The 15,533-nt window shown below is 38.4% G+C and overlaps 2 protein-coding genes across 3 annotated transcripts; one reads left to right on the top strand and one right to left on the bottom strand.

The window, feature by feature from the left end:
• The first annotated feature begins 7,747 nt into the window (after positions 1-7,747).
• On the top strand, positions 7,748-10,297 carry LST8-1 (Transducin/WD40 repeat-like superfamily protein). 2 transcript variants are annotated; one of them, XM_078964999.1, is made up of 12 exons: positions 7,748-8,009; positions 8,117-8,264; positions 8,410-8,530; positions 8,621-8,722; positions 8,828-8,940; positions 9,014-9,083; positions 9,180-9,257; positions 9,334-9,450; positions 9,540-9,634; positions 9,715-9,794; positions 9,885-9,944; positions 10,040-10,297. In XM_078964999.1, exons 3-12 carry the CDS (start codon positions 8,423-8,425, stop codon positions 10,165-10,167), a joined length of 951 nt encoding a protein of 316 aa, XP_078821125.1. In that variant the 5' UTR covers positions 7,748-8,009; positions 8,117-8,264; positions 8,410-8,422; the 3' UTR covers positions 10,168-10,297. The 2 variants fall into 2 exon arrangements, with proteins under 2 accessions (XP_078821125.1, XP_078821066.1); XM_078964940.1 differs by having other exon boundaries at positions 8,407-8,530.
• A 258-nt stretch (positions 10,298-10,555) lies between these two features.
• On the bottom strand, positions 10,556-14,770 carry LOC145005699 (protein LEO1 homolog). Its single transcript, XM_078964841.1, has 11 exons — positions 14,560-14,770; positions 13,789-14,123; positions 13,555-13,678; positions 13,255-13,437; positions 12,795-12,971; positions 12,561-12,692; positions 12,007-12,186; positions 11,623-11,754; positions 11,386-11,493; positions 11,022-11,240; positions 10,556-10,881 (listed from the first exon to the last, which is right to left on the bottom strand). Exons 1-11 carry the CDS (start codon positions 14,677-14,679, stop codon positions 10,726-10,728), a joined length of 1,866 nt encoding a protein of 621 aa, XP_078820967.1. The 5' UTR covers positions 14,680-14,770; the 3' UTR covers positions 10,556-10,725.
• Between the last annotated feature and the right edge of the window lie 763 nt (positions 14,771-15,533).

The raw sequence follows: 15,533 nt of genomic DNA, 5'->3' as shown, positions 1-15,533 counted from the left end.
TAGGCGTATGCGATCTTTGCCCAAACTGTCTGACGGTTCTGTTATTTTTGACGTATTCGTGATGGGATACGTTAACAACCATATACATCATCATACATACAATGCATACAAACAAGGCTTTCGATTCTATAGCCGATTCACAACCATACAAAAGCTAATATTGAAGGATCGCCTCATGAATGCATAATCATATGTAGTCAGAGAATAAGATAAACGGTCGAATATATGTTCCTACCCTAAGCCCTTTATCAAATAAGAACAAACTATAAGGTTAGAACAAGAGTTATAAGGCTATATGGTTTTAACCACATACGAACCCTAGGGCATTCATATAACGATTAACCAATACTAGCAATACGCCAACCATACATGACACATAAAAGTATCATACAGTCAATCAATTGCATACATAATAGACATTATCATAGTTAACTAGCATCCTTGTACCCTAACAATACACATATCCTTTTATACATATGGTATACAATGTCACACACAATATAGTGAGAAAACTTAATTGGAGTCAGTTGATTAGAATCTTAAAAGCAGGTTTTGTAAACGAATTAGCTTACACAAACCACCTAAATAAAAGTCAGAGGTTAAACCTAAATCAATGGTCCAATCCTTCACAGTTTGACCAAAAGTCAACATGGTCAAAAGAGTTCCACACCCCTACCAAGCGCCCATCGCCCACTACATGATAAATTAATTAGGCAAATTGGGAATTCAAATGCATAATGTACCTATAAAGTATTCAACTTAATAAAGATTCAGTTATTATATCATACTCCATGATGTCTTAATGGATAAACTTTTCGACTTTATCAATTTGGATGACCCAAACAAGCAAGATCTAAAACCTTAGTTCTCAAAGGTGTCCAAAATATACTTATCTTTATGCATGGAAAAAAGAGAGCTCTTGCATGCACTCGTTACGCGATCCAAAGGTCATATTTGATTATAAGCATCAACCACAAGCTCTGAAGTTCATCAAACCCCAAGAAAAAAACCTCAAAGGGACCAAACTCACCAAAAATGATTAAAAACCCATCAAACTTCTAGATATATGCAACAAACCTAATAAGTCTTTAATCTTTAGAACTTACCAAAGTTCATGGGTGAAGAGAAGACTAATTTCCTCAAGAAGAATGATTTCTTGCCCAAGCTTTCATGTTTCCTTTACTCAAGAGCGCCATAAGAGAATAAAAGAGCACCAAAATGGATTTAGGAAAGATGATGTGTAACATCACAATGTTGAGGTGTTTTCAATTTTAACGCTATGTATGAAATAATATCACATTTTGACCCTTGTGCTTAAGAAAGTTACAAGAATGGTCCATAGTGGCATTTTGGTGATTTTGGCCAAAGGCCTAGTATGTCAGGCGTACGTTGTGTACGTTGAGCGTATTAGGGCGGACCTTAGTACGCTAAGCATACACCGCATATGCAGGGTGTATGTAAAGAAATTTTAAGCACTAAATCTTGGCTATCGGAGCCGCACCAGGGACCAGGTTAATCCGAAACTCAACCTGTCTCTCCGGAGGTATCCCATGCAAATCCTTCGGGAATACGTCCGAGTACTCTCACACTACTGGTACATCATCGAATGTCGCCTTACCCTTATCTCGTGTATCCATGACATAGGCAACGTACCCTGCGCAACCCTACTGAAAGAGTGAAAGTAACGCCTTGCTTTCGCCGCTGAATAAAGAATCGGCCCGCATTGTGGCCTTTCACAGTGGATCACTAACTCTCCCCCGCTAGGAGTGCGAACCCTCACTAATTGTAGCTCACAATCAATCACTACCCCGTTGGGGCTCAACCAATCCATACCCACGATGACCTTATTACCTCGCAAGGTAATAGGAACCAAATCCACTGAGAACTACTCATCAAATAACCGCGGTGTACATCCTATGTGAACTTGCGTGACCCTGACGGTCCTGTCATCGGCTATATCGACGTCGAGTGGGCAATCCAGCTCCCCCGGAGCTCTACTGAATCGTTTGCTAAGTGGAAGCGACACAAAGGATCGGGTAGCCCCCGAATCAAACAATACCATAGCTGAAATGTCGTTCACTAGGAACGAACCTATAAACAAACACATAAGCATGAGCAATAATTAGTAACAATAAAGAGATGATGGAGAAGATACATACCCATAACCACATCAGGAGTCGCCCGTGCCTCCTCATCTGTCAAATGGAAAGCTCTTCTCTTCGCCACTGCCGCCTCGATCCAAACCTGAAGGCCGTCTGTAATCCTCAGGGTAGTAGGAGCGGGTGCCACCACCTGTCTTACTGATGCTAAACCCAGACACTGGGACTTATTATGTCCCCTATGATTGCAATGGAAGCAAATCAGATCAGATGTTGTGGTGGTGGTAGTAGTTGTACAATCCCTACTCATATGACCGGTCCGACCGCACTTGAAGCAGCAGGAACTCCCTGCCTTGCACACCCCATCGTGCAACTTGCCATACTTGCCACACCGAATATAGCTTTGATGTCCCCTAGAACTGTGATCAGATACGCTGGGCTTTTTTCCCGAACCTGTTGCGCCATACATCACCTCTAGCTTCCTCTTTCTCTCCGTCTCTCGATCAATCTCCCTCTCACGATCCCTCGCTATCATATCCTCCAATGTCTTGTAGCTGGATCAGCTCACAAACTAGCGGATATCACTCCGCAACATCTCATGATATCGGGCCTTTTTCATCTTCTCGTCCGCCACATACTGTGGAACAAGAAGGGCCCTCTCCCTAAACTTGGCGGTAATCTCCGCCATAGTCTCTATCGTCTGCTGGAGGTCCTGAAACTCCCTAGCAAGCTGATGCACCTTAATAAAAGGTGCGAACTCGACCCTGAACCTGGTCGTGAAGTCACTCCAGGTCATAGCATCCAATACAGTTTCATCTTCAATGGCTCTCCTAACCTCCTCCCACCAGTCATGTGCCTTTTCCTTTAGAAGACAGGACACAAGCCTAACCTTGTCCCCCTCGGGACACCTGCTGGCGCAGAATGCGTTGGCGACGTTTGCCAACCATCTGGTACTTGCAATGGGGTCTCGAGCCCCATGGTAATCGGGAGCTCCACATACCCTGAACTCCTCGAAGGTGAGCGTGCGTGACCCCATCATGGCCGCCACCTCAGTGCGGAACGCACTCAATCTCTCGTTCATAAGCTCCAAAATACCCTCCTGATCGAACCGAAGATCACGGGAGTCTGCTCAAGTATGCTACGCATGATCTCGGAGGAGATCAACTCTCTAGTCTGCTCATCTAAATGCTCGACTCCAGAGCCGAAACCTGATCCCTCTCCAGCACCTGAACCGTCGACTGCTGGTCTAGGGCGTAAAACCACCATTCTGAAAACACATAATGACAATCGTCAGAATACTAATATAACTCGAGGGATCACAGATACTACAATTTCCCTGGTCTTATCTTAGCCTTCCTTGATTCGAGTACGAATCCTCTACTTTCATTAGTACGGGCCCATTACCTTCCAAATCTATCCGTACTTTCCTCAAAAATTGCCTCGACTCCACCAAGTCCCTTCTACTACTACTGTTGATCTCATACTAAACTCTTCCTAGGCTTACCCTAGGGTAAATACCAACCCCACTCTCCGCTATCAGCTGCATAAGAAGTCCCTGCTACCTTCCTTTAACTAGCTCGTGAATACTATTACATATCGCTAAGACTAGATAATTCTTCGAATTAGAGATCCTACCCTACAACGGTTGGACTCAAACAAGAGCTGCGCAATAGAGCTAGAACTAACCTTCTAAAATTATTTAATCCTCGTAATATGTAACGTAACATATTCATTTACTAGTTAGTTAAAGATAACTAAGACTCCTAAAAGCTCAAAGCAAGCAGCATTTGAGCATCGAGTACACATAATCAAGCATATACTACTCTGGCTATCATAATAACAATTTTGTACTAGCATCTCATAAAGCTGAAACACATATAACAGGAACATAAGGTATCCTTCCTAGATCCTTGGTCCTAATCTAGCATGTTGTTCTAATAAAGCTGATAATCATAATATAGTATAAACTTGTATGGGTAATTTGGGAATACTTACTTGAGCTTGGTTGATTGCATGCACCACACCCTTTTCTCTTTTCAAAGTTCTTATACTTTTCTAAAATTGTTTTCTTTGCTCAAAATCCTTTTATAACCAGGGTTTTTCTTTTGAAAACTTTATACCACTTCCTTAGTTTGAGTTCAGACATACCCCAAAGTGTACCTGAATCCTTCAAACCAAGGCTCTGATACCAACTTGAAACATCTCAAAAATATGGTCTAAATATTTCGTTTTCAAAATCAATTAACGAACATAATATATTTGCCATAGTATAAAATCATCAAACAAATATCTCAAAATCTCATAAAAACTGTCAACACATCACAATCTCAAAAAAAATATCAGAGTAGACTCCCGGGCTAAGAAGAACTGTGGTGTGTGCCATACCATCAACTCGAGCCCTTCTCTTTGCTAGTTGAAGTACCTGAAACCAAAACTGAAACTGTAAGCACGAAGCTTAGTGAGCTCCCTCAAACTATCGCATGCCATACAAAGACACATATAACAAATATTGGGCCTCGCCCACTGCATCGGGCCCCGCTCGACATCGGAACGTAGTCCATAATAACTTGGGCCCCGCCCGACATCGGATTGAAATATGGAATAGCTTGCTCCCCGCCCATTGCATAGGGCCCCGCCTGGTATCGGACCGAAGTCCGGAATAAGTTGAATCGTGGCATAAGCTCAAACATATAACATATTCACATAAACTGCATCGAGCTTACCCGACATCAAACTGGAGTCTGGAATATAACACGTAACATAAACATGTATGAATCACAAAGACATCAAGCATACATAACTACTTCTTGGGACCACCCCGGCATCGGATCGAAGTCCGGAATAAAATGAACATATAAATTGCATCGGGCTAACCCCGACATCGGGTTTACCCTGGCATATTGAAAATACACAAACGAGCCGGCATTGGTGCCTTTGACCCGTTCCTAATAGAAGAAAACTCACATCTCAAACTGATTGCGGAATAACTTGGGCCAATATGATACCGTCTGCTGATCCAACTACTCCCCGACTATAATGACCAAATAAACATTTAGTCAAAAACTAATAACTCTCACATGGGTAAAATAACTATTTCACCCCTTTGATCTGTTTTGGGCAATGACATAGGCCAAATCCTTTATAGTCCTCGCTAAGGCCCATTAAGTCCATGAATGGCCTAATTTTCTAAATTGGGCCCAACTCTACAATGAGTTTTCCTACCAGGCCCACTAATCCTTAGGCCCTTAACTAACTCCTAAAGGTCCATCATAGCCCATCACCACTATATCCAGGACTTAGTCCAAACCAAGGCCCAATAACGAAAATCCACTATCTGAGTGTATCTTGTGGGTACCTCTATGTACGTTGCGTGTACTACTGAAAAGGCATGTACGCTATGCGTACCAACGTGTATGCCAAACGTACTCTCCTGTTAAGCACTTTTCTCCAAAACGACTTGATCCCTTAAGACCATACGTCCAAACAATAGACCTGAGTCCCATGCTTCGTCCTAACCCTTAAAGTTGATCACTTGGTGGCTTGCAACCCACCAAATGAGTCCAACACCAAATATAACAATGAACTTCCACCAAAATGACTAAATCTCATGCATGACTTTACAAAAGCGTCAACGCTTGCAACTTAATGGCTAAAGGAACCCATTAAGCTTCAAGGGTGACAACCCTAAGCTCAAAATCGAAGTTGCTAGATCAAGATCCAATCTTTGGACCTAAAAGGTCCAAATCTTCACAACCCTAAATATAGACTTTAAGGAGGAAATATAGGAGCTTTATACCTCCTCTTGCTGCCAAATGGTGAGCTTGTTCTAGATCCTTGAGCTCAAGGTACTCAAGGGCTTCTTCTCCAACCTTTCCTTTAGTCTTCTAAGTCCTTCTTTGCCAAAATAAGCTCAAAAATATCAAACACACACACAAGGAAGGGTATGAACGAGTTAGGGTTTCTCCGAGGGTGATGGATAGGTGAGGAGGCTAAAGGGGATGCTATAATGATGTATTTATATGTCCTTAACCCTAAAATTAGGGTTTTGCATCTACCTACGTACGCTGGGCATACGTACCCGCGTCCCTCGAATCCAATGGCCATTACGCCCCGCGTACACCAGGTTACGCCCAACGTACGGCATATGGGCGGCCCATCTTATGGCCCCACTTCCTAAGTCCACTCCAAATGTATCCAATGCCAAAGTGATAGTCCAAAACAATTATTAACTCAATAAATTAAATAATACCTCGAGGAACGGGTGTTACACTATTGGATCCTAACTATATACCATCCTGATGGCAAGTGCTAACAGTCCAATGATAGTAATCATAAATCCCACAAAACATATAGAAAGCAACACATATCTAAGGCATACGATGCATCTATACAAAACACACAATTATAACATGTAACTCCTAAATAGATCGTTAACCAACATTATAGCATGTAAATCTATCAACATCATAAATAACATACACAACAATACAATTATATTGGGAATCACTTGCCCTTATGAGCTCCGACTAATTGTATGCATCACATATTTATTTTTTAGTAAGTTAGGTTAAGAACAATGTTCGCAAATCCTAAGGCCTTTATTATACAAGAGTCGGTAATGGGACTAATTACATGTTCAAGACCCAACAAAATTTTTTGTTTTTGAAATTTCAGTGAAAATCTCTCTGACCCCAGTTTGAGTTTAAAGTCATGCCTGCACATCAGTTCGAATCTCTCAAACTAAGGCTATGATACCAACTTGTAATGTCCCAAATTTCAAACCAAAATTTCCATTTAAAATTCGCTTGAACATTCAAGCAAATTCATGAAAACATATTATTATCATTTTGCTTCGAAGATATAAGTTTAGTCAGAGTTAATGGATAAATTTTCCAACTTTATCCATTTGGATGACCAAAACAAGCAAGATCTAAAACCCTACTTTTCAGAGGTGTCCAAAAATACACTTATCTTTATGCATGGAGCAAAGAGAGATATTGCATACACTCTTTACTCCATCCTTATGCCAGATATGATTCCAAGCATCAATTACAAGCTTTAGAGTTCATCAAACTCCGAGAAACAAACCTCAAAGGGACCAAACTCAACATAAATGATTAAAAACCCATCAAACTTTTAAATTAGTGCAAGAAACCTAATAAACCTTGAATTTAGGTCCAGATGTGAATATAAGATTGATTTCCTCAAGAATAATGCTTCTTTGCCCAAGCTTTCATGTTTTCCTTACCCAAGAACACCAAAAGAGCATAAAATGGGCACTAAAATGGACTTAGGAGAGATGTTGATCTCCAATCACTTCAAAAGAGGCTAAAGTTTCATTAGATGTGTTCTAAAAAAGATGGATGCTAAAAATAACAAAACCCTATGATGACTCTTCTTAAATAGGCTCAATTCCCAATGTTGAAGGCCTAAGACCATTTTGCAAGGACTACCGCGTTCCTTACTAAGCGGCGATACATCACGCCCCAAACGAATTCTTGATCACTTTGCGATTAATTAATTCTTTCATGATCCATGTTTCTATCTCACTTGCACGTATAAGAATAATATTATTTTCGATTATTTTCTTAAATACTACATTTTGTAAAATGGTTAGTTTAATAATTTTGTTCATAGGGTTTTTGTACTGAAGTCTGTTTCCGTCAAACAGCAGCCCACGAACAAGCCGCCAGAAAAGCCCACTACTGATCGGCAGTCGTCACTCTCGTCGCCGCTCCCATAATTCACACAAACCATTCCCGGTGGTTTTGCAGAATCTCGAAAATTAATCAATTGGGCACTTAACCTTTTTTTTTGTTTATTCTATTTAAGTTTCCCAACAAATCCGTGTCCGCGGAAGACCCTATGTTCTAGGTCTTGAAGATTTTTCTGATGCAAACTCATCGCAAGGTAACGTTTATAGTTCTCATTTCCTCATTCACGTTAGTAATATCCATGAACATCAATCACTTAAGTACTTAAACCCTTACTTCTTTTGACTTTCCCAAATGTATCAGGATTTGTTGAATTAGATCAATAATCCATGCGAAGAAGTTATATATGTTCAGAGTTGTTTCATCATACATGTTTTGGATCTTGAAGATCGGAGGAACATAATTATAATTGATGTATCCAGGAATCGTTGGTTCATGAGTGATAACCACAGTACTTTCATCTTCCACAATTACTTACACAGTTCCTATAGTTTATTAGAAGTGGACAAAACCAATGGTTTTCGTCATCTCATATAGATGATATCTGTATGCTTAATTTTTAGGTCACCTTTTGTTGGTTGTTTGGTGTTTAGCAGGAGGAAATAAGGTATGACTCAACCATCGGTAATTTTAGCAACTGCTAGCTATGATCACACCATTAGGTTCTGGGAAGCCAAAAGTGGGCGCTGCTATCGAACGATTCAGTACCCAGAATCTGTAAGATCCCCAAAAATCCTATGTTTTACCATGCAATTGCAATGGGAGCTTGTGATTATTTATTCTCAAGAACCTTGTTGTTTTGTACAGCAAGTTAATCGGCTGGAGATAACTCCAGATAAGAGGTACCTAGCTGCTGCAGGGAACCCACACATTCGACTTTTTGATGTCAACTCCACCAGCCCTCAGCCTGTATCTCTCTCTCTCTCTCTCTCTCTCTTGCTGGGCTACAGATACATATATTATGTATAGGTTGGGGATAATGTGTTTGGGTTTATTTGTGATAATGGTTGACAGGTGATGAGCTATGATTCACACACAAACAATGTTATGGCTGTGGGATTTCAGTGTGATGGAAAATGGATGTACTCGGGCTCTGAAGATGGAACTGTAAAGATCTGGGATTTGAGGTTAGTGATGCAAAAGACGTAAATACCCTTGTAAGGTTGATGATGAGTGTTGTTTGAAATGGGATGAATATAGGGCACCAGGGTGTCAACGAGAATATGAAAGTCGAGCTGCTGTTAACACGGTGGTTTTGCATCCAAATCAGGTGTCTATGATTGATTGTATTCCTTGTGAAAATTAGATTTTTATATATATATATATATATATAATTTGGTTTATTGGTTTGTTGTTGGGTGTGCAGACTGAGCTGATATCTGGTGATCAAAATGGCAATATTCGTGTATGGGACTTGACTGCAAACTCTTGTAGCTGTGAGCTGGTATGATTTTGTTTTTTTAATTTTCAGCATTTTGATTAAGCTGTATGTATGGGTTTGAAGTTTGAACTGAACCCAGGTGCCAGAGGTTGATACAGCAGTGAGATCATTGACAGTGATGTGGGATGGAAGCTTGGTAGTTGCTGCAAACAACAAAGGAACATGTTATGTCTGGAGGCTCTTACGTGGGACACAGGTAAATTCACTATTTATTCTCTTTTTCAACTGATATTTTGTTTTCCTTTTTTGACTTAATCTCATGATCTGTTTTATTATTTACTGCAGACAATGACCAATTTTGAGCCACTTCACAAGCTACAGGCTCATGATAGTTATATCCTCAAATGTCTCCTATCACCCGAGTTTTGTGAACCTCAGAGGTTACATTTTTCAAATTTCATTCCTTTTGGCTTTTTTTTTTTGGCTTGGCTTTGGACTGATTGGTTGATTGTTGAAATAGGTATCTGGCAACTGCATCTGCTGATAGTACAGTCAAAATATGGAATGTAGATGGTTTTACTTTGGAGAAAACACTAGTTGGTATGATGTTTATATTACTATTATACATGTCTTAAACAAACGTTGCATGAATATAAATATATGATGTGTGTGTGTGTGTGTGTGTTTCAGGGCACCAACGATGGGTATGGGATTGTGTGTTTTCTGTAGATGGTGCTTATCTCATTACAGGTGTGTATATCTGATAACGTTTCATGCTTTTTGATATAATAATAATTAAGAGTAATTATTAGTTGTAACGCATCTTAATTGATGGTTTGTTTCAGCTTCATCTGATACAACAGCAAGGCTTTGGTCAATGTCAACTGGTGAAGATATTAGAGTTTATCAGGGACATCATAAAGCAACAGTCTGCTGTGCTCTTCATGATGGTGCTGAAACCACTGCTGCCTGATACACCCACCAAAAAATACTTTCAATTTCAATTTTACTTGTTTGAATTTAATTACTTGTATGCAATGCATTCTGTTTTACTCACACCATTATCATGTCTATATTGGGGTTCTCCGTTTTCTTTGTTCAAATGGTTTACGTGACAATTTTGAAAACATGTGGATCACAAATGCACATAAATAACCATTGCTGAAAACATGTTGGTGCAGGTGCAGGTGGTGTATACGTTTTTTTCTTAAAAAAAAAAAAACATAGTGAGGTAACCATCTTTGTTGTTAAAATAACTAAAGAAACACTCTAGTTTGCATGTGTAATAAGGCCAAAACTTGCTCTTCATCATGTAAAATTCTTACCATTTATCTAGAAAAAGATGTAAAGTAGAAACTGAGTGAGTTTTGAAGGCAATCTTTATGTATTGAAATGAAGAAGGGAGACAGAATATATATACAAGAAAAGAAAAGTCCGGTACGTATCCACTAATTTCAAATGAACAAGGGACTCCTATGTATGTATCTAAAATAAAATAAATACAAGAGATAAGATTTGAATGAAGCATTGATTAATCTTCATCGCTATCATAAACAAGTGCCTTTCGGCGATGTGATGTTGATGTTGTAGCCTTTCGTGGAGGAGGAGACTCCAACTCCTCCTCCTCCTCTGAATCCATCTCCTTATGCTTCTGCCGTCCTCCTCCTGAACCCTTGTGCTTATTAAACTGCTCAACAACAGAATTCACAACAAAACTGAGATTTTGGTCTTTTCAACAAATAACTTGGAGCATTCCGTCCATTTTGGAACGGAATCACGAATTCCAATTCCGTTTGTAAGGAAGATTAATGATATGCATTTGTATACCTGAGGTACTTCTTCATCTTCATCTTCATCTTCATCATCATCATCATCATACTGCTGTGGCTCTTCACCTCTTATATGTTGAGGGGACCTCTCCTCCTCCTCCTCCTCCTCTTCTTCGGTTTCATACTCGGATTCCTCCTCATAGTCATCAACCGGACGCCTTGATGACTTCATAGAAGATGCAGATGACTTGCGACCAATATCTTTATGCCCTTGAGACTGGTGAGAGTGAATAATATGAAAATCATACAAATTATTTGTCACATGAATAGTAGTTTTTATGACTATGAGAAGGGCATTCACGTCTTTTGAACAGTATCTAGTCCTCCTGTGTAGTAGCTAGGGGGGGTTATACATTACATACCCTTTTTGCATTGATGATCCGTTTCTCAGCTCGAGCTTCCATTTCCAGGTCTTCCTCAAAGCGGCGACGAGCAGATGGTCGAGATTCATTATAATCCGGTTCCTCCTCCTAATTTCATTTTTAGTAATTCACAAAGATATATATATATGTATAAAATTTCAGTAAGTTGGAAAAATAATACTAGTATTTATTAGAATTAAAATTTGATAGATTGATGAACAATAATTTAAAGCTTACCTCATCAAGTGCATCCTCCAAGAAGCCAGGTGAAAGTTGACGCTCCCTACGCACACTGTGTGTGTATTTGCGGTTCACCTTTTCCTTCTTCCGGCTAAGAACTTCATTCGCCCTGATTGTTTGACTTTCAGCCTGGAATCAAATGAAATAACCCATATTATACCTTATAAAAAATAACAACATACTTTCAGTCTTATAGCATCCTTTGTTTTTTCAGCATTCTACTTCCTTTTTTTTTTTTTGTTCATTAAGGCACTGTGGTTCAAACAATTTACAGAATAATAGCATTCTACTTCCAATTTTAACCCTAATTAAAAGTTAAAAGTTAAAACCCCTTAATTTGGATGGGAAGAAAAGTATATGTAATTGTAAGTTGCAACATACCTTCTCTTTTTGTTCCTTCTCCCTCTCAGGGTCAATGGCAGTGACACAGTTTTTAACTCTGAACACTTTTTTATGGCGTGAATCAACAAGTGCAGTCAATAATCTGTGAGAATTAGAACTCAAGGATGAAGGCATAAATCTCATCTTTCTCAAAACTCTCCCCTGAGATTGGAGGATTCCCTGCCATTTCATTTTTCCATACATTACAACACCCATATTCATACCAAATAATAGACACTATACACATAGGCAAATCAAGGATCATATGGGGATATGTGAAAGACCTAGATGCCAGAAATAGGAACATATTTTTATTCATTCTTGTGTATTACAGCATTCAGTTTACAAACTTTTTTTTAGCATGATTCTTCAAAAGTTGCAATATTGGGCTTATGCTGCGTTTCTTACATTGGACAGGAACAGACAACACTGGACAAGCTCTGTAAGATATATTCAATGATGAGGATGGGGGCGTTCGTGTCTTTTTCACAATGGGAGATCTATAGACAAGAACTTCATGAAGAAAGATTGATTTATATAATATAGATGCATACCTTTTCATGTCGAAGAAAAAGATGAGCTTGATCATGCTGAGCATCTTGCACAGAAATGTCAAGAACTTCATTCCCAATCTGTAACTGTAAGCTGCCATCTGACCATCTAATAAACCTTGCATTGCTTTCATACTGCAAAAAAGAGATTCATAAGAAAAAAAAAAAACATGAATCAAAATTTTTATTAAAAGTTGAAAACAGATTGCTTGGAACTCCAATCCAATATAAACTTACAGATTTTGTTCCATCAGGATTTCTCACAGCCCTGTAGCGAACAATATTGTTCTCCAAACGAATCCGTTTGGTGTGTCCAGATTCATCAGCAACAAATGCATCCTCTTCAACAAATGTCTTTGGATCAAATGGTTTAGGATCAATCCCCATAATGTTTGAAACTTTGATCATGTTCATCTGTAATCAGGAAACAAAGAAATTACCTTTTTTTTTTTTTTTCAATTTGTTCATTTTTATTGATTTATACCTATTCAACCAGTTAACCTGTTGATGTGGCATCCACATGGCGTCCATGTCTCCTTTCAACAGGTTAACCGGTTGAATAGTTTAACAAATTTTAAGCTTTAATAAAATTAAACTTAAAATAAGGAGTCCACAAGGACATCATGTCAAAGCCACATCAGCTAATAGGGATCCTATTCATCATCTACAAAAATGACTTTTTAAGTTTTATTATAACCTTTTCAGGATGTGAAGGAGGAGGTCGCAAAGGAATCCCTAGTTCTAATGGAGGTCCAACTGGTTTCTCTTTGGTTTTAATCTCAATGTTATCCTCTTCAGAATAATAGCGTCCCTCTTCATCAGCTAACATGTCTTCTGGCCTCAGATCATTTTCATAACCTTCCTCTTCCATTGGAGATCTCTATGAAAAGAAAATCCGTTAAACTTCTTAAAGACATAAAATAACACATGCACCATCGTACAGATAGATTTATAATAAGGAATATAGGCATTATTGTTTTAAAGACTTGTTACAAACATTTGAATTGTCCTTGGGATGATTCTGAACAGCATTATATTCTTCTGCTTCTTCATCATCAGATTCCCCAAATACATCACGCAGTTCTGGTGCTGTATTTGATATGTGGGCTTCATCAGGTGACCTATAATATGAAGCAAAGCAGAGAGGTTGAATGTGAGGTAAAGAAAAAAAAATCTTGGACTTGTAGCATGATCAACTTCTTCAACCCTTCTTCAGAGTTGAGCACATTACCTCGGACTTGTAGCATGATCAACTTCTTCATCTACATTGCCAACATAATGATTCTCCTCAGATCTTTCTGACTCACTCTCCACTACATCCCTTATCCTACTTGTTACAACTCTTTGACTGTAATCTTCTCTTTGGTCACTCCTTGAGTCATTTCCTTCACTTTCATCCCTCTGGTCTCCCAAATCTACTTCTTGTGAGTTATGATCTCTTTCACCCTCACTCTCAATGTGATCATTATTTATCTCATGCAGTTCACCATCATTGCTTACATCTGCTTCCCCTTGGCCTTCTACCACATCTTCAGCTTCAGGTTTCAGCCCAATGTCCCCTTCATCCTGAACAAAGAATTCAACCACATGTAAACATCAATGATGTAAGATAAGGTTTACAACTTGATTGTACTCGTAATACTTCTAATAAAGTTTGACGTGGTTTTAGAATTCTCTCAAATTTGATAAAAATCGATGTGCAACTACGAAAAGCATATCTCAGATTCTCAAAAGTCAAAATTTCCTAGTTACAGTATTCTCTTAAACAATCAACAGTAACCTCATTCTACCGCCACACTCCTTCAGTTCCCTAATCTCAGAACATACATGTACATATTGCAGACAAGGCACCCGGCGAACAAATTCAACTTCCCTATATCAATTAGGATCTAAACACATTCAATGTGATCATTATGAAGATACAATGCCGAACAAATTTAAGCTTGTTTCCATCAAAATTAACCAATTATTCAACAAGAAAACTAGGAGAGATAGGTCGTACGGATGCGTAATCGGGCTGACGATTAGATTCGTGCTCTGATTCAACTTCTTCTTCTTCCTCTTCCTCCGATTGATCACCGAACAGATTTTGCATCAGATGCCTTTTGTCGTCGGCAACCATTTTTCTCCGTTCGCGAATCGCCGAGGTATCTGTATTCTGTATACGTATAATTTTACAGCTGAAGAGACATGACACGCAGCACCACGCATTTTTTAACCCAAAATCTAATGTAGCAACTAGCAACCGTTTAGGATGTCACGTGAGACGCACGTTACGAGATATCGATCACAAATTCTTGGTTATATTTTCAAATAGATTTAAAAGGCTTTTGAAATCCAGTGGGGTTCGTATTTAAAAAAATAAAAAAAGATAAAAAAAAATAAACTTTAGTTTATGAAAGAATTTTTGTTATTGTTGTTGTTAGGCTTTAGGGAGTCTAAAATTTTATTTGTTTTTTCGAAAGGAAATTTTATGAAGTCTGCAGACATCTGTAATCTTTTGCAGTAGAAGAAGTAGATCAAACGGTTTTTTTTACATCTGCACACTATGTAATATTTAAATAAACTAATTTTATAAACTGAAAATAATTTTCATTGCCAAAAAAGCTATCAGTTTTATTCCAGAAAAAAAACTAATTTTAAAAAACATTAAAAAAAATAATAATAAATAAGAAAATATTACAAACCATGTCTACAAAGTTCGTAAAAGAATTATACAAGTTAAAAAAGATGCATCCGAAATGAAAATCGTATTAACGGAAACAGTAAAAAAATTAAAAAAAGCAAAGTTTTTTTTATCAAGTTATAAAAAATTGTGGAAACTACAACAAATTGTATCAAATCCGTAAGTTTAAAAAAATAAGTTATACCAAAATTAAAAAAAACACACACACACTTGGAAAAAAATGAAACCTGAAGAGGTTTGAAGATGTTTTGTACTATGAAGTATTTCAAAAAAAAACAACTGCTGCAAGA

The sequence above is a fragment of the Lactuca saligna genome, chromosome 1 (genome assembly GCF_052625555.1).
Source record: "Lactuca saligna cultivar CGN05327 chromosome 1, ASM5262555v1, whole genome shotgun sequence".
In the NCBI taxonomy this organism is placed as follows: Eukaryota; Viridiplantae; Streptophyta; class Magnoliopsida; order Asterales; family Asteraceae; genus Lactuca; species Lactuca saligna.
This window is presented reverse-complemented; position numbering and strand designations above follow the sequence as displayed.

Bases quoted from the DNA above. Each gene is read 5' to 3' on its own strand.
- LST8-1 (XM_078964999.1), top strand. From the start codon at position 8,423: ATGACTCAACCATCGGTAATTTTAGCAACTGCTAGCTATGATCACACC. The intron at 9,084-9,179 runs GTGTCTATGATT...TTGGGTGTGCAG, and splicing joins TGGTTTTGCATCCAAATCAG to ACTGAGCTGATATCTGGTGA. The intron at 9,795-9,884 runs GTATGATGTTTA...TGTGTGTTTCAG, and splicing joins TTTGGAGAAAACACTAGTTG to GGCACCAACGATGGGTATGG.
- LOC145005699 (XM_078964841.1), bottom strand. From the start codon at position 14,679: ATGGTTGCCGACGACAAAAGGCATCTGATGCAAAATCTGTTCGGTGAT. The intron at 12,972-13,254 runs GTTATAATAAAA...TCCTGATTACAG, and splicing joins CTCCTTCACATCCTGAAAAG to ATGAACATGATCAAAGTTTC. The intron at 11,494-11,622 runs GTAAGCTTTAAA...AAATGAAATTAG, and splicing joins TGGAGGATGCACTTGATGAG to GAGGAGGAACCGGATTATAA.